The sequence below is a fragment of the Ipomoea triloba genome, chromosome 6 (genome assembly GCF_003576645.1).
Source record: "Ipomoea triloba cultivar NCNSP0323 chromosome 6, ASM357664v1".
Taxonomy (NCBI): Eukaryota; Viridiplantae; Streptophyta; class Magnoliopsida; order Solanales; family Convolvulaceae; genus Ipomoea; species Ipomoea triloba.
The window spans coordinates 15,287,110-15,312,578 of NC_044921.1; the positions used below are offsets into that span (position 1 = coordinate 15,287,110).

A 25,469-nucleotide genomic window follows, 5' to 3' on the forward strand; every position below is an offset into this window, starting at 1 on the left:
TCAGTAAGAGAAGATGGCAATACCTGTAAAACCGATTCAGCCCACGGCTTCTGCACAGAGGGAGGAGATGGCACAGCAACCCTACTAACAAAGGGAAACACATTCTCGTCAAAGTGTACATGTCTGCAGATATAAATCTTATTAGTCATTAAGTCCATGCATCTGTACCCCCTAAAAGACTCAGGATAACCTAAGAAGACACAAGGAGATGACCAATACGACATTTTGTGACGATTATAAGGACGCAAGTGAGGATAACAAAGACAACCAAACACACGAAGAAAAGAGTATGAGGGAGAAGATTTATGTAACAATAAATGAGGACTGGAATTCTGCAAAACACTAGATGGCATTCTATTAATCAAGTAAACAGCAGTTTCAAAAGCAAAGTCCCAAAAACGAGATGGAACAGACGCACGAGCCATAAGAGTAAGACCAGTTTCGACAATATGCCTGTGTTTCCTCTCAACACGACCATTCTGTTCATGAGTGTAGGCACAGGATTGTCTATGATTAATCCCTAACTGAAGAAGAACAGTATGTAGCTTTTTGTATTCAGCTCCTAAGTCCGACTGAATAGCCTTAATTTTGCGATTAAATGACCGTTCAACTAAGGCACGAAACTTGTCAAAAATGACATACAAGTCAGACTTCAATTTCATAGGATAATACCACGTGTAACGAGAATGGTCATCAACAAAAAGAACAAAATAACGATAACCAGAAGAAGACAAAACAGGAGCTGGTCCCAAATATCAGTATAAATCAAATCAAGAATATTCGAACTAACAGAGTCTACACGTGGCAAAGGGAAACGAGTAGACTTGCCCAATTGACACGCAGAACACAAAGAAGAAGTACAACGATTATTGCGACTAGAACCACTAACAGAACAAAAAGGAAGAATACGATCTAAGACTCGTTGATGAGGATGTCCCAAACGATCATGCCATACGGAAGAGGAAGCACGGGACGAGATAAACGCACGGGGACTGTTTTTCGGAATGGGCAACGTGTAGAGACTACCGCAACTATTGCCGCGAAGAAGAATTGCCTTGGTTGCTATATCCTTCACAACAAAAAAGGATGGATGAAACTCAAAAAAGACTTTATTATCTTTTGCAAAGCGTTGCACAGATAAAAGAGAGGAAGACAAACCAGGAACATGTAAAATATCAGACATCCTAAATACTTTAGACGGGGTAGAAAAAGAAGCATGACCAGTATGACTAATAAGCAAACCTGTACCATCACCAACTCGAAGAGCATCACCACCAGTGTACTCTTCAGATGTAGAGAGCGCAGCAATATCAGGGGTCGCGTGATTTGTCGCCCCAGTGTCTGGAATCCAAAGATGCGAGTCAGACACAAGATTCGGCGCATCCTCAGCATATGTTAAATGAGCTTGGAGTCCACGGCCAATTAAAGAAAAACAGGCTGGTGCAAGATGACCATAATTGCCACATAATTGGCATTGAGGCTGCCAATTACCACCACGTCGCCCACGTGACCTGCCACCGCCATGCGAGCCACGTCCATGCTGCACACCATCGCCCTGCTGTTGTTGGTCGACGAAAACAGCACCGCCACGTGACTGATTCCCACCGCGGCGATTCGATCCGCCACGCCAAGACCGCGACCGACCTCCACTACCACGTTGGCCAACAAAAGCCGCAGCTGCAGGGGCTGGAACACTGCCATAGCTATCACCGGTAGCGAACTCATGCGAGCCAAGGAGATCGGCGAGTTCGGGAAGACGCACCGGCTGACCTCGAACATTCAAAGAGGCTACGATAGAGTGATATTCTGGACGTAAACCTCTGAAAATATACATATTCTGATCCTCCAAAGGAACCGCACGGCCAGCAAGAGCTAAATCTTCCACCATAACTTGCGCACGAGCAATGTAGTCGACGGCGGAGGCATCACCTTGGCGTATTGTTTGCAGCTGTCCAAGAATATGCATAATCCGAGCTTGACTGGAAGAAGCGAGAGCCTGCTCAAGCGCCAACCAGAGATCACGCGACGTAGTGCAACCAATTGCGAGGTACATAACTTCCGACGAAAGTGAAGAGATTAACATGCTAAGGACCGCCTGATCTTGGCGCACCCATGGAGCATGCAGCGGGTTGGGTAGAGCAGCAGCAGCGGATGAGCCTTCAGAAACGGGAAGAAAACGATTAGGGCAAGAGTTCGTGCCATCAACGAAACCCATGAGGTCGTGCCCACGAAGAAACGGAATAACCTGCGTCCTCCAAAACAAGAAATTCTTGTTCGTTAGTTTAATGCTAACATAGTGATGCGCAGCAGACAGAGAAGCGGCTGCTGAAGAAACCGTAGAAGAAATAGCTGCATCAGAAACGGTCCGTTCGGAAGAATTAACAGAGCCGTTATCCATTGGAAAATAAACCTAGGCTAGCTGATACCAGATGAGAACTGAATATTGTATTGATTCAATTGAACAATTACAATGATGAGGAATAGGAGATATATATACTAGGGGAGTCTCAGGTAGAGTAGGATAGCTAGTCCTAACGTGACTCAAACTCAGAGAGTCCTAATAATTGTGACCATTTATTTAAAATGTCAGATAATAGAGGTGTTGTTACACTACGCTATATAGTAATTAAAAGAAAAGAAATAGTTTACTTTATTTTCAAACATAAATAGTTTCAAAGGAGTTTCATGAGCATATAAATTCACCCTATTATGCTTCTATATCTCTGCATATAAACTCACCAGATTCTCAACTGAATATAATAAAAGATGGGTTTTGGAGTTTTCAAAAGAATATTTATTTATAAACACAATTTTTCATGGAGGATGGGAAGAAAAATTGATACGATTGGACAAATTTACCGTTTGTGTTATTTTCTAATTATTATTACTTTTATTAATTTGTAGGGGCATATAGGTCTTTATACACATTATCCCTTACCATTTTAAATCCAACCAAACAATAGAATTTATCTTCCCAGCAACTTCTTTTCCACCAACCAAACAATAAAATTCCTTATATAATTACCTTTGATAGTATAATATTATCGCCACGTAAGAAAATATGATTGAGTGATTAAAAGTAATGTTGACATTTAACATTTCTTAAATGTTATAATATTATTTTTAAATATTTCTATGCTACCATTTATACTACATATATCACTTTTAATTATATAGTCAATTTCAAGGTAATGTTACATTTTAACAATCTTAATCTTAATTAAATATACAAACTAATGTTACATTCTAATAATGTCGCATTATCATTTAGAAAGTAACATTATTATATAATTTTATATTCTATGAGTATTCAAAAAAAAATATTCTATGAGTTAAACGCTACTCAATAAAATTTCAAGAACATATATTTTTGGGGGTGTTTGGAAACGGTTGATAGCTGGTTGGTTTAGCTAGTAGTTGATGACTGATTGCATTAACTGGTTTGACCAGCTAGTTGTATTAGCTGGTTATAAAAAAAATTGTTTGGTAAATTAGTTGTTTACTAGTAGCTGATTGAATGTAAAATGACATTTAAGGGTATGAGTGTATTGTATTATTTCAACCTTTAAATATAACAAGAAGATAATAAACTCTTATTAATAAATAATTATAAATTTTGGATATCGTCTATACTTTTTTTAAGGACATAAGTTAATTATTTTTGTTTATTTAACTCTAATTAAATTATACTAGTATTCTAAAACAATTTTTATTACGTATTTATTTTCTATTATTATTATTATTATTATTATTATTATTATTATTATTATTATAAAATAACAAACACGCCACCCATTTAAAAGTAAATCACATTGATTTCAAAGGATAAAATAGTCAATATATCCAGTGTTCCCAACCAGTTGATACAAAAAGCTACATTCATTAGCTATTCAATTTTCAGCTTATTAGCCTAATAAGCCAAGACCAATAAGCGATTTACCAAACACTTTAAAATAGCTTATTGATTGGTCAAAAAGCTAAACTTGGTCAAATAAGCTAAAATTTGGCTTATAAGCCAATAATCAAACACCTCCATATGTGTTGAAGAATTTTTTTAAATTAAATATGTGAAAATTTTATATTTTTTTTAATTAAAATTAGTGAAATATTTTAACGAATTTCATTAAAGGTGTGTTTGAAAATCAGGAAATAACTTCTAAAAACGTTTTTTGAAAATGAGTCATCTCTGAAAATCAATCTAGTTGGTTCTGATTTCTGTCAGAAAGCGAAGAATGACAGAAGAAAGTCGAGGAAACATTTTCGGAAGAAGTCAAGAAGAAGAAGTTGAATATGAAAAATGATTTTCCAATAAAGGGAAAGTTATTTTCTCAAAAAACCAAACTATTTTTCCAGATCTCCGAAAATTATTTTCTGTTAATTTTAATTTTTCACTCTTTTTCAAACATTAAAAACTCAAAAAATTTATTTTTAAAAATTAATTTTCAAATTTCCAAAGACACTAACAAAGAAATCGAAGTGCCAATGAGGAAAAAGGAACAAAAAGAAAACTCTTTTCGAAAGAATCAGGACTTCAGGAGGAAAATACTAAACAAAAAAAAAAAAGTATTTTCACGTTATTACCATTCTGATAATGCAATGAACATTCACAGCCCAACGCAAGAATTTAGGTTTCCAAAAACAGCAAAGTTGAACATTTGAGAATTCAATTAAGAAAACCCCCAAATTTGGAAACTAAAATTCATTGACTTTCTGCTGGGTGTCTTCAATCTTCGTCACCATTCACTAACCCACTTTAATTTAGGGTTTTTGCACCCCCGTACAACCTGAAAACAAGCATATACATACGTATATACGCATATACGTAGTTCTTTGAGGTCTTCGAGCTTCGGAAAGTGAATGGGTCGGTCTCGCGGAAATTTTCACGCGGAAGAAGATCCCAGTCAAAGGTTTAAACTTATATACTTCAATCCAGTTTCCTGCTTTAGTTTTTGTTGTATTTTCTTCTGTTTCTTTGTGCTTAAGTATAATTTAGTTGGGATATTGACATACTGTTATGGTGTAGCATTGAAATTTGCTTTTGGGTTGGTAAATAGTTAGGCGTTTGACTTACACTTGGACAAAGATTATTAAACTTTTATTAATTGCAGTGATTTTATTGGTTGTGTTCTTGAAACAAGTAGCATTTCCCGTGATTTATAATGTATAACTAATGTTTAAATTGTCATTATTTTGACCTATCACTCTATCAGTTGCATTGCCATTAATCTCTTTGTTGGTAATTCACAATCGAAGTTATTTATTTTCTATTTTTTTCTGAAATGATAATATAAAAGTGTGTAGTTTCACGAAAGTGTTTCGTTTTCTGTTTTTGTAACACAGATCAAGGAGGAAAAAGAATGCCTCGAATGGAGAAAATTTAGATTACATTACAGCTGGTGAGCTCTGTTTTATGCCAACTACATTTCAGCTGAATCCAGACTTTTCATTCTCGTTAAATTATATTGCTCAGCTTTTCTATTTCCTTAGCCATTTTTTTTTCTTTTGTGCACATGAGAAGGAGATTTTAATGACCATGTTATGTAAAGGTGCTAACATCATTAGTAATGAAATCCTTCCAAAGAGTTGGGTAGACTATTAACATGACTTTTAGCTCACTGTCAGGGTCAGACTAGTTTTGTAAGGTGTGGATTGATTATGAAGTTTTTGATTTCTATGGAAATTTGTTTATGATTGGGCCTTTGCCATTCAGGCCAAGGGTCAGGTGAAGGCAAACCAGCTTCATACCACTGCAACTATTGCAACAAAGATATTACTGGGAGAATCCGTATCAAATGTGCAGTGTGTTCTGATTTTGACCTATGCATAGAGTGCTTCTCAGTCGGTGCTGAAGTGCAACCTCACAAAAGCAATCATCCTTATAGGGTTATGGTTAGTTCTGCACTACTTAGTTCTGCACTACTTGAATTTTCATGGTAGTCCTCTTATCTTGCATGGACAATATGACTACATTGGACAGTCTGTTGAATGCTTTCACTGATAGTGTAAAATTAGTAATAAGTTATGGCTTTGATGAAATCATTTCATTGATAGTGTTAAATTAGTAATAACCTTCATGTTAGCTGTGGATTGAAGGCTCATTTCCTCACATGAAACACATTGGTGTTTGCTTTGCCCCTCCGTGTCTGCACATCTATGCACTATTTAATAGGCATTTCCCACATTGATGTTAAGGACCTTCCTAACTGGATTTAGGATTAGGGCATAGTTGAATCAACTCTTGGTGTGATATTAACCTTCCTTATGTCATTTGAACAGGATATCTTATCTTTTCCCCTTATATGTCCAGACTGGAATGCTGATGAAGAAATGTTACTTTTAGAGGTATTTCTTAAATTGTGAATTCTTGATGATATACTCATACCATCCTTTATCCTTCTATTAACTAATTTTTTTTCTTCTCCAATATTATGCTTGAATTTGTGTAACCAGGGTATTGAAATGTATGGCATTGGTAAGTGGGCAGAAGTTGGCGAGCATGTTGGGACAAAAACCAAAGATGCATGCATTGAACACTATAGGAGTGCGTACTTGAACTCCCCCTACTTTCCTCTGCCGGTATGATAATTGGCATAAGTTCCAAATTTTACCCTTTTGTCCCAACATTTAACCCATATCGAATGCTGTTTCAGGATATGACACATGTTGTTGGGAGAAACAGGGAAGAGCTCCTTGCCATGAGTAAAGACAATGGTGAAGATAAGAAAGGTTAGTGTTATAGATTGATGTCCTTTATATTCATGCGTGTGTGTGTGTGTGTCCACTTGTAGATGAGAGGCCTCCGGTGTGGCTATTACTTTGTGAAATTTATTTCTATTTCTAGCTCTATCATTCTGCAGCTACATACCTGATGATATTTTTAAGACTTGGAAGAGAAGTGTGGATGGATTACATTGGAAAAAAGGCTTAAAGATGTCATTATGTTTAGCAACATGACGAATTAGGGATTTAAGCTTCTTGTTTTCAAACTAATGCTTCTTTTTTGTGTTGGTCCATAATATTGGTTGATTGTGATTATTACAGGATTCTTTTCACTTGGCGAACTAGCACGGAAGAATGAATCGCCATTCTCCCCATCAAGAGTAAAGTATGATTTTCATATCCCATGTGCTACTTTGTTGCTTACATGGTTTCCATCTGTTCTTTAACATTGATTCTCTTGCACATATTAATTAGAGTTGAAGACTCGAACAGAAGTGGATCCTCAGGCCGTTTGACTTCAGCATCCAATACTGGTAAGGCAGACCTTGATCTCGGTATATGTGTTTCAGCCACTTGGTCTTTCTTAAAGATATAGATTTTATTGGCCATTCTTATAATATAAACATATACATGCAGGAACAACAGGCATTAAGAAGCCATCAAAGAAGGTCTTAGCCAAGGACCAAACTGACTCAGTAAAGTTGGAAGGTTGTACATTATATTTAAAGTTGTCATTGTTGCAGCCAGTATGTGAAAATAAGATCTTTAAAAACTCAAGATCGTGAGTAAATTTTCCTTGTTGATTGGCAGATAATGTATCAGCTCTGAATTTTGGAAGCAAAAAGCCTAAGTTATCAAAGGATGAGGGCCCATCACTAATGGAAATAAGTGGATATAATCAAAAAAGGCATGAGTTTGACCCAGAGTATGATAATGATGCTGAGCTACTATTGGCTGACATGGAATTTAAAGACGCTGACACTGAAGAGGAGCGAGAACTGAAGTTGCGAGTTCTGCGTATCTATTCAAAGAGGTATTACTTACTACATTTTTTTAAAAGTATAATTGTCCTTAATTATAGTGCTAGACTGAATACAAAATGAAAACTTTGGCAGGCTTGATGAGAGAAAACGTAGAAAAGATTTCATAATAGGAAGGAATTTGCTCTATCCAACTGAATTTGAGAAGACTTTATCTCAAGAAGAGAAGGATTTATGGCGACGCTATGATGCCTTCATGCGTTTTCATTCCAGGGAAGAGCATGAAGAACTACTTAAGGCTATAATCTTAGAGCATAGAACTGTGAAAAGAATAAAAGAACTCAAGGTCGGTTACTCTCATTCCTGAAAAAGATATTTACATGTATGATTTGGTTTTCTGAAAATAAATTGTGCTGCCCATCAGTCTTTCTTTATTGCTTTTCTCTCTGCACTTGTTACTGTTGACATGAGTCCCACATGGCCATATTGGGAGAGTTGAGATAAAGAAATGGGTTTATACTGCTACGTTTTCAACTAGCTAACCGTTGGATTCAACCTTACAGTTGTGGTTTGAACTGACCAGATGCCCCCTGTCCATTCATGATTCTAACAATTATGTTGATCTTAAACTAGAAGTTATTTAAAATTTAAAAATTTTAATTATTCTTGCATTTGATATTGAATTAGCATTCTTTTTTAGGCTGTGAGACTTTACAGATATTGGCAATGCCTATAGCAATAGTTTTATTAACTGTCCTTCCAAAACCATACCTGCAGGAAGCTAGAGCTGCTGGGTGTCGTTCATCAGCAGAAGCAGATAGATACTTTGAACAGAAAAGAAAGAGGGAAGTTGAAGAAAATGGTCCCAAAAAGGAAAATTATCATGCTGGTCCAAGCATCCAGGACAGTCTGAGTTCACTTGGAACACATTCAAACAAACGAAGCTCTAGCTTGGCCAACTTGAGTTCTCTTACTGATTTGGAATTTGCAGCACATTCTGCCATAGAGCTCTTGTCTGAACCTGTAAGTATGCAAGTTCTAATTTGAAATGAAAGCTAATCCTTACGTTCTTTACCTGATGGTCAATAGCATGAGTTTAACTCGTCACATTACGGGAATTACAGGAGAAACAACTATGTCGTGACATTAGGATGCCGCCACCACATTATCTTAAGATGCTGGAATTGATGACAGTACACATATACAGTGGAGACATCACCAAAAAGTCTGATGCTTATACCTTCTTCCAAATCGAAACAACAAAAGTGGATAGAGTCTATGACATGCTTCTGAAGAAGGGTATTGCTCCATTGTGAAAACGTGTCTACACAAGTTTTTCATTCGTAGATTATCTATTCTTTAACGGCTTGATGGAGCGGGGGTGTTTTAGGGGTACACATTTTGTGCATAATTCATCTTTCCACATCAGGCCTACACCATCAGGATCCTCTGATAGTGTATTGTTGTATAACCAACCATAAATTTGTAATTTTAAACTTAGTTTTGTCCAATTTCCTTGTGTTTCCAATTGATACATATGATTTGAGAGGCTGCTGAGCTGTGTGCTAGTAGTGTCAGTTCCCAGCAAATGCAATGATATACTCATGCATGGTTTCCTCATTACTCTGGAGAAATTTCAGTCAGGCATTGCAGTGTAGATCCCTTTTGACATGTTTGGGATACCAGGTTGAGGGGAATCTTTGAATCCTGGTTTCAATTGTGTTGAAATTGGAGCAGAGTGATGGTGATAAGATTTCCTCGATCCTTATACCATGGACCAAGGTCCATCTTGCATTGTGGACTTTGATCTAAAAATTATGTGTCTGCCGTTGATATATTATGTACTTGCAGTTAATAGTTTAGATGTTTGTGGTTACTATTTTGTGCCTGTAGTTAAAATGCTATTTGCCTTCAATTTATTTACAAGACACAAAAATGCTAATTACAAGTACAAAATGTAATTGCAGACACATAATCTAAGATTATTTTAGACTAGGGTCCATATTCTATGGTATAATTTGCTAGATTTCCTTGTTTGGGCATGGATCATTAAATGAGTTGTATTTTTTCCTCTCACTAAATGAGTTGTATTGAGACTGTGATAAGAGGGCAAAACATCATACAAATTAATGTACTTTTAGTATTCAAACAATATACTTTATGTATATAAATAATGTATTTTTTATTTATTGTTGACAAAGTTGTATGGACCATGGTCTATAGAATAATGATTGCGATAAGAGATGTTGGGTTGCAAATATGAACGTGTTTTAGGCCTAGTTTGCATGGATGTGCAAATTATACTGTGGACCCGAGTCCACCTTGCAATGTGGACTTAGGTCCAAAACGGCGTCGTTTTATGAGCTCATAAGTTTTGAGTTTTCATGGTTTATACCTCAAGCTTGATATGTTAAGAGCTTGAATCCCTCCTCTAAGCCTTTAAGACTGGCTTCCTTCTCCACTCCCTAAACCCCATAACCACAAAAACCAAGAAATAACAACAATAACATCAAACACATGCACAAATATGTGCTCGGGAAATGAAAAGGGAAAGAAAGAAATGGTGAAGAAGAATACAGGGATGAAGAAGATGGGATGATCTCACAAATGTTTAGCTCTTGGCTTGCTTGGTTTCTTCTTGAGAAAATGCTGAAGAGTGTTTGGAATAAAATTGGCTATCAGGTTCTCAGGTTCATCTCAGATAGACTTTTGGCCAAAGATTTTAACTTATAAGCATTTTATTAAAATAAGACTTTTGAAACTATGAATATTTATATAAGTTTGATATTAAGTTATTTTGAAATTGGTGTAGAAAATATTTTACGAATACCTCTATATATATATATATATATATATATATATATGAGTTTATATACTTCGTAGGAGTGAAAATCTTATAATAGATTTTATTTGGTTTAAATAAACAGAATTTTCGAGAAAATTTTTTCAAAGTCTAAGAGGTATAAATTACAATTTTTCCTAATAACTATTGTTGAAATTGTGGCAATGCAATTGTCTCACAAAGATATTTTAATTTGTCAAAATTGGTCCACCAACTAGGGATGGCAATGTGCCCCGTCCCCGTCGGGAACGGGGACGGAGATCGGGGAAAATTTCGGGGATCGGGGACGGGACGGGGCGGGGAGGCCCCGTCCTGTCCCCGAATAATTTAATATATATATAATTTTTATTATATAATAATAATAATAATAATAAATAATGAGTTATCAGTTTATTAATCAAAATAATATATTCAACTTTGTTATGCTTAGTTTTGGTTTGGACTTCATATCAGGATGTTTTATACACTCTTATTGTACTCTTGTTTACTAAGAACTCAGTGTGTCTTGACTTTGGATGCCTTCATGTATTGAATTCTTGAATGGTACAAACATTTATCACATTTCTTATGCTTTTGGTTGGGTTCTAGATAGTGTTTTTCCACATTTACTAAATGTTAACAGTTAACACAACCAGATGCTAAACACAAAAACACTACCAGATGCTATTTCATTTTGCTTAATTGATGCTAAACACATAAACACTATCAGATGCTATTTCATTCTGCTTAGTATTGTTAGGGATTCACATCAATATGGATTTTAATTTTTTTTTTTTTAAATAATTTGACACTTTGACTATTGGGTTGAGTGGGGTCGGGGATTCCCCGCATACTCCCCGCCCCGCCCCATTGCCATCCCTACCACCAACTCACCAAGTAATTATTTAACTTTTTTAATATAATAAATACTATCCAAATTATGGTAATTTTCTTACCGAAATTGGTCCAGTAATGTTAATTCGCTGTGAAAATAACTTCTGTAAGGTTCCTCTTTCTATGTGGCCGACACCCATACGAACTTGGCCCAAAAAGAGAAAAATGGTGGTTTAATTTGGGCAACCCATCAGGCCAGATGCTCCGGCCTGTTATCCTTCCAACAAGGAGAAGAGGAGGTGTTCGCTGCTCTGTGAAACCAGCCTGACGCGGTGCCCTCCGATCTAATGGCCAAGAGGCCTCCGCCTTCGCAGAGACTCCACAGCCAGACTCACCACTTGGAATGGGCAGGCCAGTAGATAGCACCCAAAGCCCAGCCTTCAAGGTAAGCCCAATTATTCCACCATTTTAATGCTCCCACTCGGGTTACAGGCTCGCGTTACCGAGCCCAGCAAACAAACCTTCTACCTAAGGACTTATTAAGAAGAAATATTCCTCATCTGATTCCGATGTGGGAACTATGCGAGCCTTTCATGGGGAAAAAATGGAGCATAGAACTCTGATGTACTTGTGTTTATGCCTGGTGTTTGACAGATATGAGATTTGCCTTAGGAATGGAGATGAAGCCTTTGTTTTTTGATATGGAAATTGCATCGTTTCTGTTCAAGGGAGACCTTATATGTGAAGCAGAGACATAGCCTGGAAGCTTTGCTTCACTGAACGGAATGGCAGAGATGGGCTAGCTTTCATTCATTTCCATTATCAATTTCATTTCACCCTCACATTAATATCCTACTTTTTTTTTTATTTTTTTTTATTTTATTTAGTTTAAATTGTGCAGGCTGAAGTTCTAGAAATTATGCAAAATTTAGTAGTTTTGATGATTTATTGAGTTTAGGGGAAATTATATTAGGGTTGTGATTTGAGATTATGCATAAACATTTTTTGTCATGCTAATTTGATCTTTTTATGGATAATGGATAAATAATGTAGGCAGTTTACATAGAGGGAATTGCGATGGTGCAATTAAGAGTATCATCAGCAACCTCTGATCTTTCTACAGCAAATCTTGATTTGTGGCATTTGAGATGTTCATGGCCATTACCCTCATCTCAGTTTGCAAAATTGCCATCAGCTTCCTTACTTTTGTACTGTGTATACTAAAACAATAGGAGTCAATATAAAAATTGCCATAATGTTAACAATCTTGTAAAATCTCATCCTTTTGGTGAACCATTTACCACTTCAATTTAGAAAGTGAATGGGTCGGTCTCGCGGAAATTTTCACGCGGAAGAAGATCCCAATCAAAGGTTTAAACTTATATACTTCAAAATCCAGTTTCCTGCTTTAGTTTTTGTTGTATATTCTTCAGTTTCTTTGTGCTTAAATATAATTTAGTTGGGATATTGACATGCTGTTATGGTGTAGCATTGAAATTTGGTTTTGGGTTGGTAAATAGTTAGGAGTTTGACTTACATTTGGACAAAGATATTACTGGGAGAATCGTATCAAAGAGTAAAGTATGATTTTCATATCCCATGTGTTACTTTGTTGCTTACATGGTTTCCATCTGTTTTTTAACATTGATTCTCTTGCACTATTAGTTAGAGTTGAAGACTTGAACAGAAGTGGATCCTCAGGCCGTTTGACTTCAGCATCCAATACTGGTAAGGAAGACCTTGAGGGAGACTTAAATTGAACACGGATGTGGCAGTTGATCATGGTCTTAATATTATGGGATTAGGCTGGGTGTTACGTGATGAAGATGGCAGGTTTCTTGATGCTAAGAATGTGCATATGACCGGCTCGTTTGATGTGGAAGAGGCTGAGGCTTTTAGTATGCGGGAGGCTCTCAGTTGGCTGAAGGACACCGGTATGGGAAGTGTGGATGTGGAGACAGACTCTCAACTTTTGTTTAATGCTTTGTCTTGTAATTCATTTTATTTTGCTTTTGGTTTAATTGTGGACGATATTAAAGAATTGACATCTTTGATAGATGATGTCAAATTTGGGTTTGTTAGGCGATATGCGAATTGTGGAGTTAATTCCATTTGTGGTCCTAGATTTATATGTGACAATCCATTTTTAGTCCTTTTTTATTAGAACATTAGAACATCCGCATTTGGTCCTAGTATTATCATGACATGACCAATTTTAGTCCTCCAGCAACAAAATCGTTGAAATATCATTAAACACAAAGACATTTCAATCTTTTTTATACAAAGTATGTTGAACCGCTATATTTTTTGTGTTTATTTTTTGAAAGCATTCATAGTTGAAGACCGAAATGTCCTTGTATTTAACGATATTTAAACTGATTTGTTGATAAAGGACCAAAAATGGTTATGTCACAATAATAATAGGACCAAAAGTGGATGTTCTGATAAAAAAGGACTAAAAGTGGATTGTCATTAGGACCAAAAATGGAATTAACTCGCGAATTGTGCTTCACTTTGTTGCTCAGACGACCATTTTTGAGTCAGGTTGCGGAGAGACTCCCCCAGGTTTTCTTGTTGATTGTCTTGCTTCTGATTTAATGAATTAAGTTTTTTTCCAGCTAGTTGATGCTTTCCAAAACAAAATCTTTGATCCACAATTCACCTTTAAATCCAAATAAAATAAGGACTTATAATCACTCTTAGTGGTGATAATGAGATAGGATACAAAACTCCTATCTTGTCCAGAATTCTTGCACGAGGATATAATTATTCTAAACTCGCCTAAGTTAGCTACTAAAAACCTAAATATTTATTACTCTCAAAAAAAAAAAAACCTAAATATTTATAAAACCTAAACACCAAGAAAGCTCCTTGAGGAGAAACACTATCTAATCAAGATGATTGGTCTTTCTAAAAAACATTAAAATCTGACCCAAGAGTCATGTAATCTAATTTAGGTATGTCTTTCAACCCAATAAAGTCTGACCTATGTTAACAAAATAAGAAAATAGTTATACTTTTTGCTAAGTAATACACCACCTTTAAACTCAATGGGGTAGCTCAAGTGGCAAGTGAGCTCTCTTTGTGGGAAAGAATTTTGAAAGAACCTAGGTTCGATTCTCACATGTGACGATTCCCCTGGACCAACTCCAGTGTACCTAGACCGTTAGACGGACAGAGGTAGCTCACCACCTTACAATAAAAAGCTGATCTAGTTCAAATCTCAACCATCTTGGTTTGAGTCAGTCAACTATGTTTTACCTCCTTATGGTCTTTTGCCGGCTAAGGTCACAAGGCGGAAATTACCCAGTACACACCCACGGATAGTGACTGCGGGATTCCCTCATCCCCCAATATAGCAAAGGTTCCTTCCCAAGAGGCCAAAAAAATGTCAACATAAAACACCAATGCATACCATATATTGGCTCCTTTGGAACCAAAATCCACAAGACTCTAATGTCAAGTTGTAAAAGCCTTGCAATGATACCCTATTTTTTCACAAGTTCTAGCATTCATATTTCTCTAAGTCTATATGAAGGCTATATAGTATTTACACCAATCAATGGTGCCACCACATAAAACTCAAAAGTAATCCCTTAGCAGCCCAACCACTGATTTTTTCTCCCCATCTCCCATGCTGTATCCACTTACCTATCATTTAACAGACTTCCCCTTCCTACCAGAAGCACGGCGCCCCACACGATTGGAGGTCCCTGCCTCTTTTTGGTCATTTACACTCAACTGCTTCTTAGAGTCGAGTTCTGCTAGATCTTTTCCAGGCTTGGAAGCTGTCAGAGATTTGTTATCGCCAGATGATGCGGTGACCCTAGATGCCTCGGCCGAAGTTGAGCCTGATGAGATCCTTGGCTTAGAGGAAACAGCAGCTGCAGAAATGAATGAGCATATATCGGGCTTTGGTTTTATATCCACCCACTTGTTATCAATCCAGTCTCTCGAAATCCTCAAATTCTTCTTTGGAAATGTCCTTGACCTGTTTTCGCCTGAAATTGGCAACGCGATATAATGATTATTGGAAGAAAATTCTAAAACATGATCAAAACCCGGGGGAGGGGGCTCAGGAATAGCCTAATACTAGGAGGGGCCCTGGAATAGCTATTCCCCTTGCAAGGGGAATAGCTCGTTTCCGGGAACAATATTCCAGGGAACAAAATGCATTAACAAACAATGGAATAGGCCTGTTCCAGGGAATGTCATTCCATTCCAGGCCTATTCTGTGAACCAAACATGCTGTTATTTCTCAGGGAAATCAGCAAACTAAGAATCAGTCTTCTAATATCCAAATTATAATTGAACAGATGCAAAGAGAAATGCAATATCTGAATGTACTGTCCTTTTTGGTATTGATATCCCTAGCTAGGTCCACAGGACAATTTTTTGCACTCAATAAACACACACATTTCTTGAGGGGCGGGTGTGGCTGAGGTCCATAAATGATAAAACAAACTATGGAGTTTGGCAGCAGAAGAAAATTACCCGGGAAGTAAACTTGGAAGTGGTCACTTCTGGAAACATCAAATCCAGCTACAATGCCTTCCCACCAACCATCACACCACCATGCATCAACTGCATCTCCTACTCCAAAAGAACAGTTTGAAGATTCCTTACGAGGCCAAGGTCGAATTGTAAGGCGTCCAGTGCATCTCATGCCCAATTTATCAGGAGCTGAAGCTTTTGATGCAATAATCCACTCCTATAAGTCAAACAAAGAAACGGGTGGTAAGGATTTTTATAGACAGACATGTAAATAAATCTTCTTTCCCCTAACAGGGAAGTGATGTGGGTATATTGCAATGGTATAATTTGTAAATGCGTAACACATATGGTATCTACCATTGTACTCTCATTTTCTACTACCCCTAGAAAAAGAAGGGTAGAACCACAGAATAAGAGAAGATTCTACACTAGTACAAGACAAGTTCTCAGATCTTTTAGTTGAAGCACTACGCAACTAAATTGATGATTTTAGAGGATTAACATACCTCCAATTTTCCAGGTTCATCAACATTATCGACATCAAAGTATTGAAGTTTCAGAAAACGTTCCTTAGTCTGAATGATCGTACACTTGAACCAGCAGCCTCTCATGCCACTATCCTGACATAGGAACTCTACATTTTCACCAACTTTGAAAGAAGCATGGGACTGGGGCTCAGGCGCAACAGGTTGAGTTCCAATTGGTCCTTTGCGAGTTAATTTGATTTTCAACTTATGGCGAGTTGATCCACATTTTGTAATCTGGGAGCCAGTCCCCGAAATCTGATCACTGTGATCTCTAATCCTCTTAGTCACTTGCGTTGCCGGATCTTTGGTGGCTGAACCTTTTTCTTCTCGTGTTTTCTGGCGTTCTACCATTTGCTGTGAAACATTTTGCCTATGTAACAAGCTGAAAACAGCTTGATTGTAGTAGCCTTGTAATCTAATTAAACAGAAAGGGAAAGCCTTGTTGTTTTTGAACTCCCTATAGCATATAAAGGTCTCAGACAATAAACTCTCTGGAAGAAATGCAGCATATTTCTGGTAATCATTAGGAGTCAAAACAGTAGCAGGACCATCAATACACTCTGCACCGATCGCCTGGACATGAGGCGTGATAAATACTTCTCGAGGATGTGTATCTTCTAGCTGAGGAATTACACATTTTACTTCCCGAAGATGGTGAAACCAGCGAATTTTAGCCCATTTCAGAGCGTTCTTGTCCTCATAGAGATCTTCTATGTAACCAACGTAGTGGCTTTCTTCATCCACCATGATGGATACAAAGGAATGCGCCTAAGAATCAAGAGAACATTGTCAGACCTTTCCTGCAGAAGGAAGAATGTACCGAGAGGGAGCAAACCACTTCAGGCTAATGAAGGGGGGCATAGTACTTACAGCTGTTACAGTTCCATTACGGAAAATAGCCGGGTAGTGCTTGAGCCTCTTGGAACAGATCGAAGCTTCGCCTAACCACGCTATATCTGAATCTTCGGGTTTTAATTTTCTGGGAACAATTTCCTGAAATAAAATATTTTTTCATTACTTCTTTGAGCCATAAACATGGTAACTGAAGAAAAATTATGAACAATCTCACCATAAGAGCAAGATCAACACACACATCAAACATTAATATCAACACACATGCTCACACAAATATATATATATATATATATATATATATCAACACACACAGGCTTGTGTGCATTCAAACAAAATGAAGTTAAGACCTTGTCTGCACGCTGGATTCGAGGATTAGTGATACCAGCCATGGTTGATTCAGCAATTTCTGGATCTGCATGAAGAGATATTTAATTCATTAGAAGAGAAAAATTAAGGAAAAAAGTACAGGAGAACAGTTTATGTAATCTCTTCAACCAAAACTTTGGAAAATGAGGACAGCTCCACAACTCATGTAGTCTTTTCTTTTAACAGAAGAAAACCAATCCCCTCTCTTTTGCTTTCAAAGTGCATATTCTTAATGTTGAATTGAGGATTACTTTTAGTGATTAAAATCAGAACTACCATGAGATTGCCACAAAGGGACATTGTAACACACTAGCACCAACTGTGAATATGCAAATTTACCTTTTTGGCTACTGATTAGAGGTTCAAGGGCTGTGAATACTGAATATTAATCAACCCTTGAGATTACTAAGGCATTTTGAGCCAGAACTTCCTAAATGTGGCTATGAGCCTATGACTTACATTATGAATGAAGCAGTTGAGCCCCTATCTACTATTTTTCTTTTTCTTTTTGGGTAAAAGAATATTCAGCAATCTTCCATCCATATTCAAGGTCGAATTTTAGTTGTAGCTTCTAGTTAAAGATTGTGGACTAACATTTAGACAGCAATTCGGTGAACCAATCAACCAGTCCCCCCAACTATATATCTATGTATAAATTAGGGAGAGGAGATATAAATTCTCGGTAGGAACACAAGAAATCTGGCTTGATAATAGGCATCAAAATTATTACAGAAAAGAGATGGAAGAAAACAAGGATGCACATAGGACATGTCTCAAGCATAAATTATGATATGTAAATCCTCAACATAAACCAGATTACTAAAGATGCAAAATAACACATGAAATCCCAAATACAGTACAGTGCTGAAGGAAAGAGTAAGAGTCATACCGCCAAAACTATATCATTCATTCAATCAAAACCAAAATGTGATATAAATGGATATGTTAACTATGAGGCCGTGTTAACAGTTTTTGGCTTCAAAAGCATAGAAAAATTTTGTTGACCAGGTACTTTAGGAATAGTTAATTGTTAGAAAATTTAAAAAATGAGCAAGAAAAAAGGCAGGAGGACAAATTTTTACAGTTTGCATAATCATGAAAATAAATAGGAAAGATATATCCAGTTCTAGAATTCCAGGAAAAAAAATAGTTTCATAGAGAGTAAGAAATTGATGTCTCAAAAGCAAAGTTTTCGACTGATATCTAAAAATGGTCTTGATTTCCTGAATGAGCAAGAAAAACAAACATCTAACCCTAAATACAAAAAATGCAGATTGTCTAAAAATTTATTGTTCCTATCAAGAAATGATTTGACTAATTAAAGTAAAAGAATAAGCCAACTAGACAGTAAATCTTTTTTCTCAACGTAAATGGAAAGCCCTTCAAATAAAAATCTATTGATACGATCAAACGAAACAATCATTCCATGTTTTCTCTTCCATAGAACTTGATTTCACCCAACGATCAACAAACAAATGATGAAACAAATGCAACAAGCAGAGTTTACCTTGATTGACTAACTGGTTGAATTGCCTAGTTGTGAATAGAAGAAAAATAAGACAAAAGAGCTGTGAGTTTACCCTGATTACAAGTGTTGTTCAAAGCGAAGAATTCGAAGATCTGAAAAAGGGTAAAGCCCTCCCCAAAGACATTACGTATCGAAACGCCTTTCACATTTAAGTACAAACAAATTGACTCGACAGCTATTTTATGTGTACTCGTACACGTGTATATTTCCGATTTGTTTCCTAATGATTGCTAATTCTGGTATTCTAAATGTCTTTAAATACCGTCATCCCATATTTCAGAAATAATTCATGCCAAAACTATGGTAACTTGAGCCACATCAGATAACGTCAAGGGTTAAAAATAATGCTAAAATCCACACTCTAAAAGGCTATAGACTAATGGAGTATATGAAGTTGACACTCAACTATAAATTCAACAAATTTCACTTTTTACAATGGAAGGTTGCACTTCATTGCAACTTATCCACATGGCCGAGTGTAGAAATGACGTACTCCAATTGCACACATTACATTAAATGGTTGTAAGAAGGTAAAGTTTAAAAGCTTGATACTAGCATTTGCTTGATTTAACCCTGCATTGCCATTAAACACAAAATAGTTCAATATTCTTTGAAAGGTAATATCTACCAAAATGTGCAAGAAACCTAGCCTTGCTATTTGGTTGCAGTTTTGATTCTCTGTCATCATTGTAATACCAGGTTAAACTTAATTCAAGCTTCTAATCATCATTTCAGCTAAAAATGGGTAACCAACTCTGCAGAGCCTTGTGTTAATTTAGTTCAGACTTGTTAGCTTAACTCTTTTGTAAAGATGTTTTATATACACTCAATACAAATAAAACCAATAACTCTTATGTGTTGCAAAGAGACAAAACCTTATGGACAACTTCATCATATTCCTATTATTTGTATGGATACAATTATTCTCTAGTCACTAACAAGTCATTCAGGTCAACCAAACACAGTACTCACCCTCAAAAAACTGAGATATCCCATGGTGCAGAGAGGAAGGAGGGAGGGACGGGGGAATGGGAAGTCTCAAGCTTAAAATGAAAGCAGACCAAGATGTTAATACAACTATACAAGTTAATAAGTTTTGATTTCAATGTCATATAAAGACTACTCTACCTATACAACACAATGAAACTAACAAAACACTCCAAATCCATAATAGCCTACCATGTATCCTGGGGAAGATATTCACTCAAAATAAACAATTGAATACTAAGACTTCTACATGAATAGTGCATACCCGAAATTGGTGGTGGCAGGTGATTCCTTGGAACCAATGATATGAGCCAGTCCACAACATCACGTCTCGCACGCCATTTTGTGCCAGCAATGGGGGCATTCCAGCACCTATAGTAGTCTAGAAACTCTGCAGAAATCGTATAGGTTATGTGCCTTCTACTTCTTTCTCTGCCCACAACAGCAAGGAGTGAACCTCCCACAGTATCCCTTAAATAATAGTGAATTATTCGACTCCCCTTCTCCTCAACAATAAATTTTTCTTCCCATGCAACAAAGGCACGGTACTCTCCTGACATCCTGACAAGCCAGAGTATAAAAAAGAGTGAAAACTACAAACACACATTCAAGAAAATAGCAAAGAATTTCACTTTATGCTACACCCCTCAGCTTAAACTCTCCTTTATCTTCCTTCTATAACCACAAAAGGAGAGCAAGGTGGTAAAAATGTAAAATTTATGCCTGTGAGATTGTACAAACCCGTAACAAAAGAATAAAAAGCAATCAAAGAATTTCGTTAAGCCTATGATCACACGAGGAACACACGGAACTTGCACGAACAACACTAACAAGTCTATCAACGACAAAACCCAGCCAGGGTTTTCCTCATTCCCAACCCGCGACCAAGCTCAAACACATATAAACACATGAATCAACCAGCATTCACAAAAAAATCAAGTGATCATACACTCGTATCAACACAAAGCTTAGGGCTGGATATGCACAAATTCAAAGAAAACGAAGATAAGCAGCAAATGAAGCAAAAAAGAATAAAAGCAACCTGAGAAAACGGGCGGTTTTTGCGTCGGGAAGAAACAACAGAGAGCTGATACCAAAAGAGCGGTGTTTGCGGGTTTGCTGGCGTGCGCTTTCCGTGAATTCTCTCTTCTTCAGTTCCGCGTAGGTACTAAGTATCGCGAAAGCTGGAGAAGAAGAAAGCGAAGCAGAATGAGATTACAGAGCGAGTAGAGAAAGTGAAGTCGAGGAGAGGAGAAGCGCCAATATGCCTTGGCACCAACATAGCAATAGTCAGAGGAAAGGGAGAAAAAACGGTGTAAAAGGGACAGAAAACAGTGAAATATTTCTCCTAATGTCCTATAATTAGAGTCCTACAGGCTACTACACTTGGCAAAAAATATATTCTAATTTACAAATAATCCGTTTTCAAAAACACAATTACAAATAATCCTATTTTTCTCTAAAAGAAAATTACAATTTTCGTCCCTAAACTATAGTTTAAAAACATGAGTCTTTTTTAAGTCAAGCACGCTTAATTAGGGGTGGACATTTCGGTCTTCGGTTCAGTTTTTTCGATTTCGGTTTCGATTTTTCGATTTTAAAAAAATCAAACTATTCAGTTTAACATTAGAGTTCAGTTCAGTTTCAATTCGGTTTGCAACTGTTCGATTTCGATTTGCATTTATTTCGATTCGGTGTTTGGTTTGATTTAAAACCCCTGAATTTAACATTTCCTATGCAACAATGCAGTCACGGGATGTCACAACTTAACGGGGCGTCGCAATAAATATACATGAAATATTGCATACCCAAATCCAAAGTCTAATATCTAAATATTAAATACCAACAATTAACAATTCAAACATATTAAAATAAAAAAATAAAACAATAAAATTAATTCCAGTTACTGGAATTTCATTCTAGAAATTTCCAGATTTCTGGAATGAAATTCCAGTAACTGGAATTAATTTTATAAATATATATAATAAATAAATATATACATTAATTATAATATATACTCCGTATTTATTTATTTATTATATATATTTATAAAATTAATTCCAGATTTCTGGAATGAAATTCCAGTAACTGGAATTAATTTTATAAATACATATAATAAATAAATATATACAATAATTATAATATATATTTATTTATTATATATATTTATAAAATTAATTCCAGATTTCTAGAATGAAATTCCAAAAGGAATTTATATATATATAATTTATAATATATACATATACATATACATATATATATATATATATATATATATATATATATATATATATATATATATATATATATATATATATATATTTGTTCAAATGCGGCAGCAAGCTCCGGTGCGTCATGCGGCCTAATCTCCACCGTTCAATTTTATTAATCCTATTGAAATTTGCATATGTTTAAGTGAGGTTATTATGGTAATTTTAGTATTTATATTACGTGAATTTGAATGGTGCATTTTAGTACATAGAGTGGTGCGTTTGAATACATGCTGTGGTGCGTTTATTACGTATGTTGGTGCATTAACTGTGTTGTGGAATGGTGTGTTTTAATCTATCTGCTGGTGCATTTTCATACGTAGAATGATGTGTAACTGTGTTGTGGAATGGTGTGTTTTAATACATCGTCTGATGCATTTTAATACGTTGAATGGTGTGTATTTGAACACATGTTTCTAAGGCGTGTTTTAATCCGTTCTCTGGTGCATTTTAACACACGTTGTGGTGCATTTTAATACGTAGAATGGTGCATATTTTAGCACATGTTTTCTAATATGTGTAAATAGTGTATGCTTATAATCTGACATGAGGCACGTTGTGGTACATGTTAATACGTAGAATGATGTGTTTTATTAAGTATATTGATGAATTTTAAGTGAATAGGTGCATTTGGTATATTGTGTGGATTGGTGTGTTTTATTGGTCCTTTTGCGCGTTTTAGTACATAGAATGGTGTGTTTTGTAACATATATATATTGCGCGTTGATTTGATGAGTTGATATGATCTAATGGCTGAAAATAGGCCGCATGTCCACACCTAATGAACAGGTCACACCTGATCATGATTCTATATATATATATATATAACCGTTTGGTTTCGGTTAAAACCGAACCGAATCGAACCGATCGGTTCTTCTAAAACTAGAACTGATCTGTTTTTCGGTTTTAAACCAAACCGAACCGAAATGCCCAGCCCTACGCTTAATCATGGAGTTCTTTGGTTATCTGGTTGACATATCCTTCTTAAAACCAATTGGGGATAACCATTTAACTACATCCCTCCATGGTAAGCCACAACACTATATCTCGAATCGAGCAGGGTTGAACTCGACCGACGCCCAAGAACATATTTGCCTATTACAAATAAGAAACATAGCTTTTGCTCATTTCCTCTCACAAATTATAAAATTGAGAGCTCATTTCCCTAACCATCTAATTACAAGCATAATGATGGATAATGCTAGAGAGTTCACATCCAATGCATTCGATTAATTGTTACGAAGCTCAAGGAATAAGCATTTAGTACATAGTTGCTCATGTTCACACTTAAAACAGACTTGCAGAATCCTGTGTAAACGCGAAAAACTTGAATTGTATATATTCAAAATTCAAAGTGCTGGTTACAATGAAGTATGCATCAAACGAGAAAGGGTACAATCTCTGTGTAGAAGTCTTCTGATTCTCTACTGGAAGTATGCCGATTGGAAGTGTGCCGAATTCGGAGTATGTCGAGTTCAAAGAGTATGCTGAACTGGAAGTATGCCAAGTTCGAAGAATATCGAACTGGAAGTGTTCCTTGCTGAAAGGCCTCCGGAGTTAAGTAGCTTGTTCTTCAATGAAGGGCTAATATGCAGCTTGATCTTCAAAGAAGGGCTTCCGGTGTTCTGGCGCGTTCTAGACGATATCTTGTCGATATTTCGGCAGAGCTTCGGTATGCAAATCTTTAGAGCTCCTTTTCTTCTAAAATGAAACCACTATTTACAGTGGTGAGTGGGTAGAAAAAATCTAACTAACTTTATCCATTTGGATAATTATTAATTTAATTTAATTATTTGAATTAAATATGAGAATGTATCGGGACACCATCATGTCCAGGTTCATGATTTTATATTTTCGAATCAATTTATAATATCCACGTCTTCCCAAAATTATATGATCCACATGTATTCTTAATGGGTCAAACCAAGTCAAAACTCGTCAATTCAAGCAGCCCAATTAACCCAAATAGCTTGGTCCAACACAATTAATTATTCCTTCAGGGCCAGTAATCCAGCAGACAATTACTCTTAATTAATTAGACCAATTAATTATTTATTGAATCATTTAATTAACCCAATTAAATAAGTATCAGCCCAATTTAATTAATTAAAGTAATTAATTTAACAATCAATTATCCGTCACGGCCAATCACGTCATTTAATTTTTCAATGCTTATATCCTTAATTGAGAGAACTCAAATAATAGCTAGAATTTTGTTAATGCATTCCAAGTTACTGAGTTCTGCCTAAGGTCATGTTGTTTTGCATGTTGATGCGCCTATTAAGTTGTGACCCACCTCATGTATATTATTGTTATGGATGTTTGTTTTAATTGATGACATTAATTATTATAAATTTTTAAAATGAGTAGGGTCATTTTCATAAATATTATAAAGTTTTGTTTATTTTTAACCGTTATATCTAGTATATTAATGTTTTAGATTTGTCCACAAGTTCTCATATATATGTGTGTGCAGGCGTGCACACTCTCCAAAAAAAAATGCTAGTTGACATCTTATAACATTGAGCTACAATATTAAAGAGTTTGAGTTAATTCCATTTTTGGTCCTAGATTTATAGATGACAATTCACTTTTAGTCTTTTTTTATCAGAATATCCTTTTTTGGTCATAGTATTATTGTGACATGGCCATTTTTGGTCCTCCGTCAAAAAAATCATTGAAATGCAGAAGGACATTTCAATTTTTTTTTTATACAAAGTACGTTGACCGGCTATATTTTTTATGTTTGTTGTTTTTAAAAAATCCATAACTGAAGACCAAAATGCCCTTGTATTTTATGAAATTTAAACTGTTTTATTGATAGAGGACCAAAAATGGTTATGCCATAATAATACTTGGACCAAAAGTGAATTTTTTGAAAAATATAGACTAAATGCGGATTGTCACCTATAAATCTAGTACCAAAAATGGAATTAACTCTAAAGAGTTTTATATGTATTAAGGGTTATAAAAGATCTAAGACTATTGAAAATTGAAATTATATTGCATGGCATAAATAAGTGTAATTTTATTTAATATTTTTTATATAAAAAGAAATTAAAAAATTAAATTTTTACTATTATTAAT

At 35.9% G+C, this 25,469-nt stretch overlaps 4 protein-coding genes across 4 annotated transcripts in view; 2 read left to right on the top strand and 2 right to left on the bottom strand.

Annotated features, from left to right (window-relative positions):
* Positions 1 to 25,469, bottom strand: part of LOC116022221 (farnesyl pyrophosphate synthase 1-like) — a 462,332-nt gene that overhangs the window by 25,573 nt on the left and 411,290 nt on the right. The gene's annotated exons all lie outside the window — the stretch shown is intronic.
* LOC116022214 (transcriptional adapter ADA2b) lies at positions 4,579 to 9,320 on the top strand. The gene is made up of 13 exons (XM_031262827.1): positions 4,579 to 4,907; positions 5,341 to 5,396; positions 5,711 to 5,889; positions 6,277 to 6,342; positions 6,451 to 6,576; positions 6,651 to 6,726; positions 7,042 to 7,105; positions 7,195 to 7,253; positions 7,357 to 7,428; positions 7,531 to 7,753; positions 7,836 to 8,046; positions 8,478 to 8,723; positions 8,825 to 9,320. The coding sequence occupies exons 1-13, from the start codon at positions 4,858 to 4,860 to the stop codon at positions 9,014 to 9,016; spliced, it is 1,620 nt and encodes a 539-aa protein (XP_031118687.1). The 5' UTR covers positions 4,579 to 4,857; the 3' UTR covers positions 9,017 to 9,320.
* Positions 11,636 to 13,519, top strand: LOC116023539. Its single transcript, XM_031264540.1, has 2 exons — positions 11,636 to 13,083; positions 13,161 to 13,519. Exons 1-2 carry the CDS (start codon positions 12,939 to 12,941, stop codon positions 13,517 to 13,519), a joined length of 504 nt encoding a protein of 167 aa, XP_031120400.1. The 5' UTR covers positions 11,636 to 12,938.
* LOC116023540 lies at positions 14,933 to 20,672 on the bottom strand. Its single transcript, XM_031264541.1, has 6 exons — positions 20,378 to 20,672; positions 17,579 to 17,643; positions 17,247 to 17,369; positions 16,356 to 17,144; positions 15,850 to 16,066; positions 14,933 to 15,356 (listed from the first exon to the last, which is right to left on the bottom strand). Exons 1-6 carry the CDS (start codon positions 20,670 to 20,672, stop codon positions 15,010 to 15,012), a joined length of 1,836 nt encoding a protein of 611 aa, XP_031120401.1. The 3' UTR covers positions 14,933 to 15,009.

Bases quoted from the DNA above. Each gene is read 5' to 3' on its own strand.
- LOC116022214 (XM_031262827.1), top strand. From the start codon at position 4,858: ATGGGTCGGTCTCGCGGAAATTTTCACGCGGAAGAAGATCCCAGTCAA. The intron at 6,727-7,041 runs GTTAGTGTTATA...TGATTATTACAG, and splicing joins CAATGGTGAAGATAAGAAAG to GATTCTTTTCACTTGGCGAA. The intron at 7,754-7,835 runs GTATTACTTACT...AAACTTTGGCAG, and splicing joins CTGCGTATCTATTCAAAGAG to GCTTGATGAGAGAAAACGTA.
- LOC116023539 (XM_031264540.1), top strand. From the start codon at position 12,939: ATGATTTTCATATCCCATGTGTTACTTTGTTGCTTACATGGTTTCCAT. The intron at 13,084-13,160 runs GTAAGGAAGACC...TTATGGGATTAG, and splicing joins GACTTCAGCATCCAATACTG to GCTGGGTGTTACGTGATGAA.
- LOC116023540 (XM_031264541.1), bottom strand. From the start codon at position 20,672: ATGTCAGGAGAGTACCGTGCCTTTGTTGCATGGGAAGAAAAATTTATT. The intron at 17,370-17,578 runs GTCTTAACTTCA...ATTTTATTTCAG, and splicing joins GAATCCAGCGTGCAGACAAG to GAAATTGTTCCCAGAAAATT. The intron at 17,145-17,246 runs GTAAGTACTATG...CTTGATTCTTAG, and splicing joins GTAATGGAACTGTAACAGCT to GCGCATTCCTTTGTATCCAT.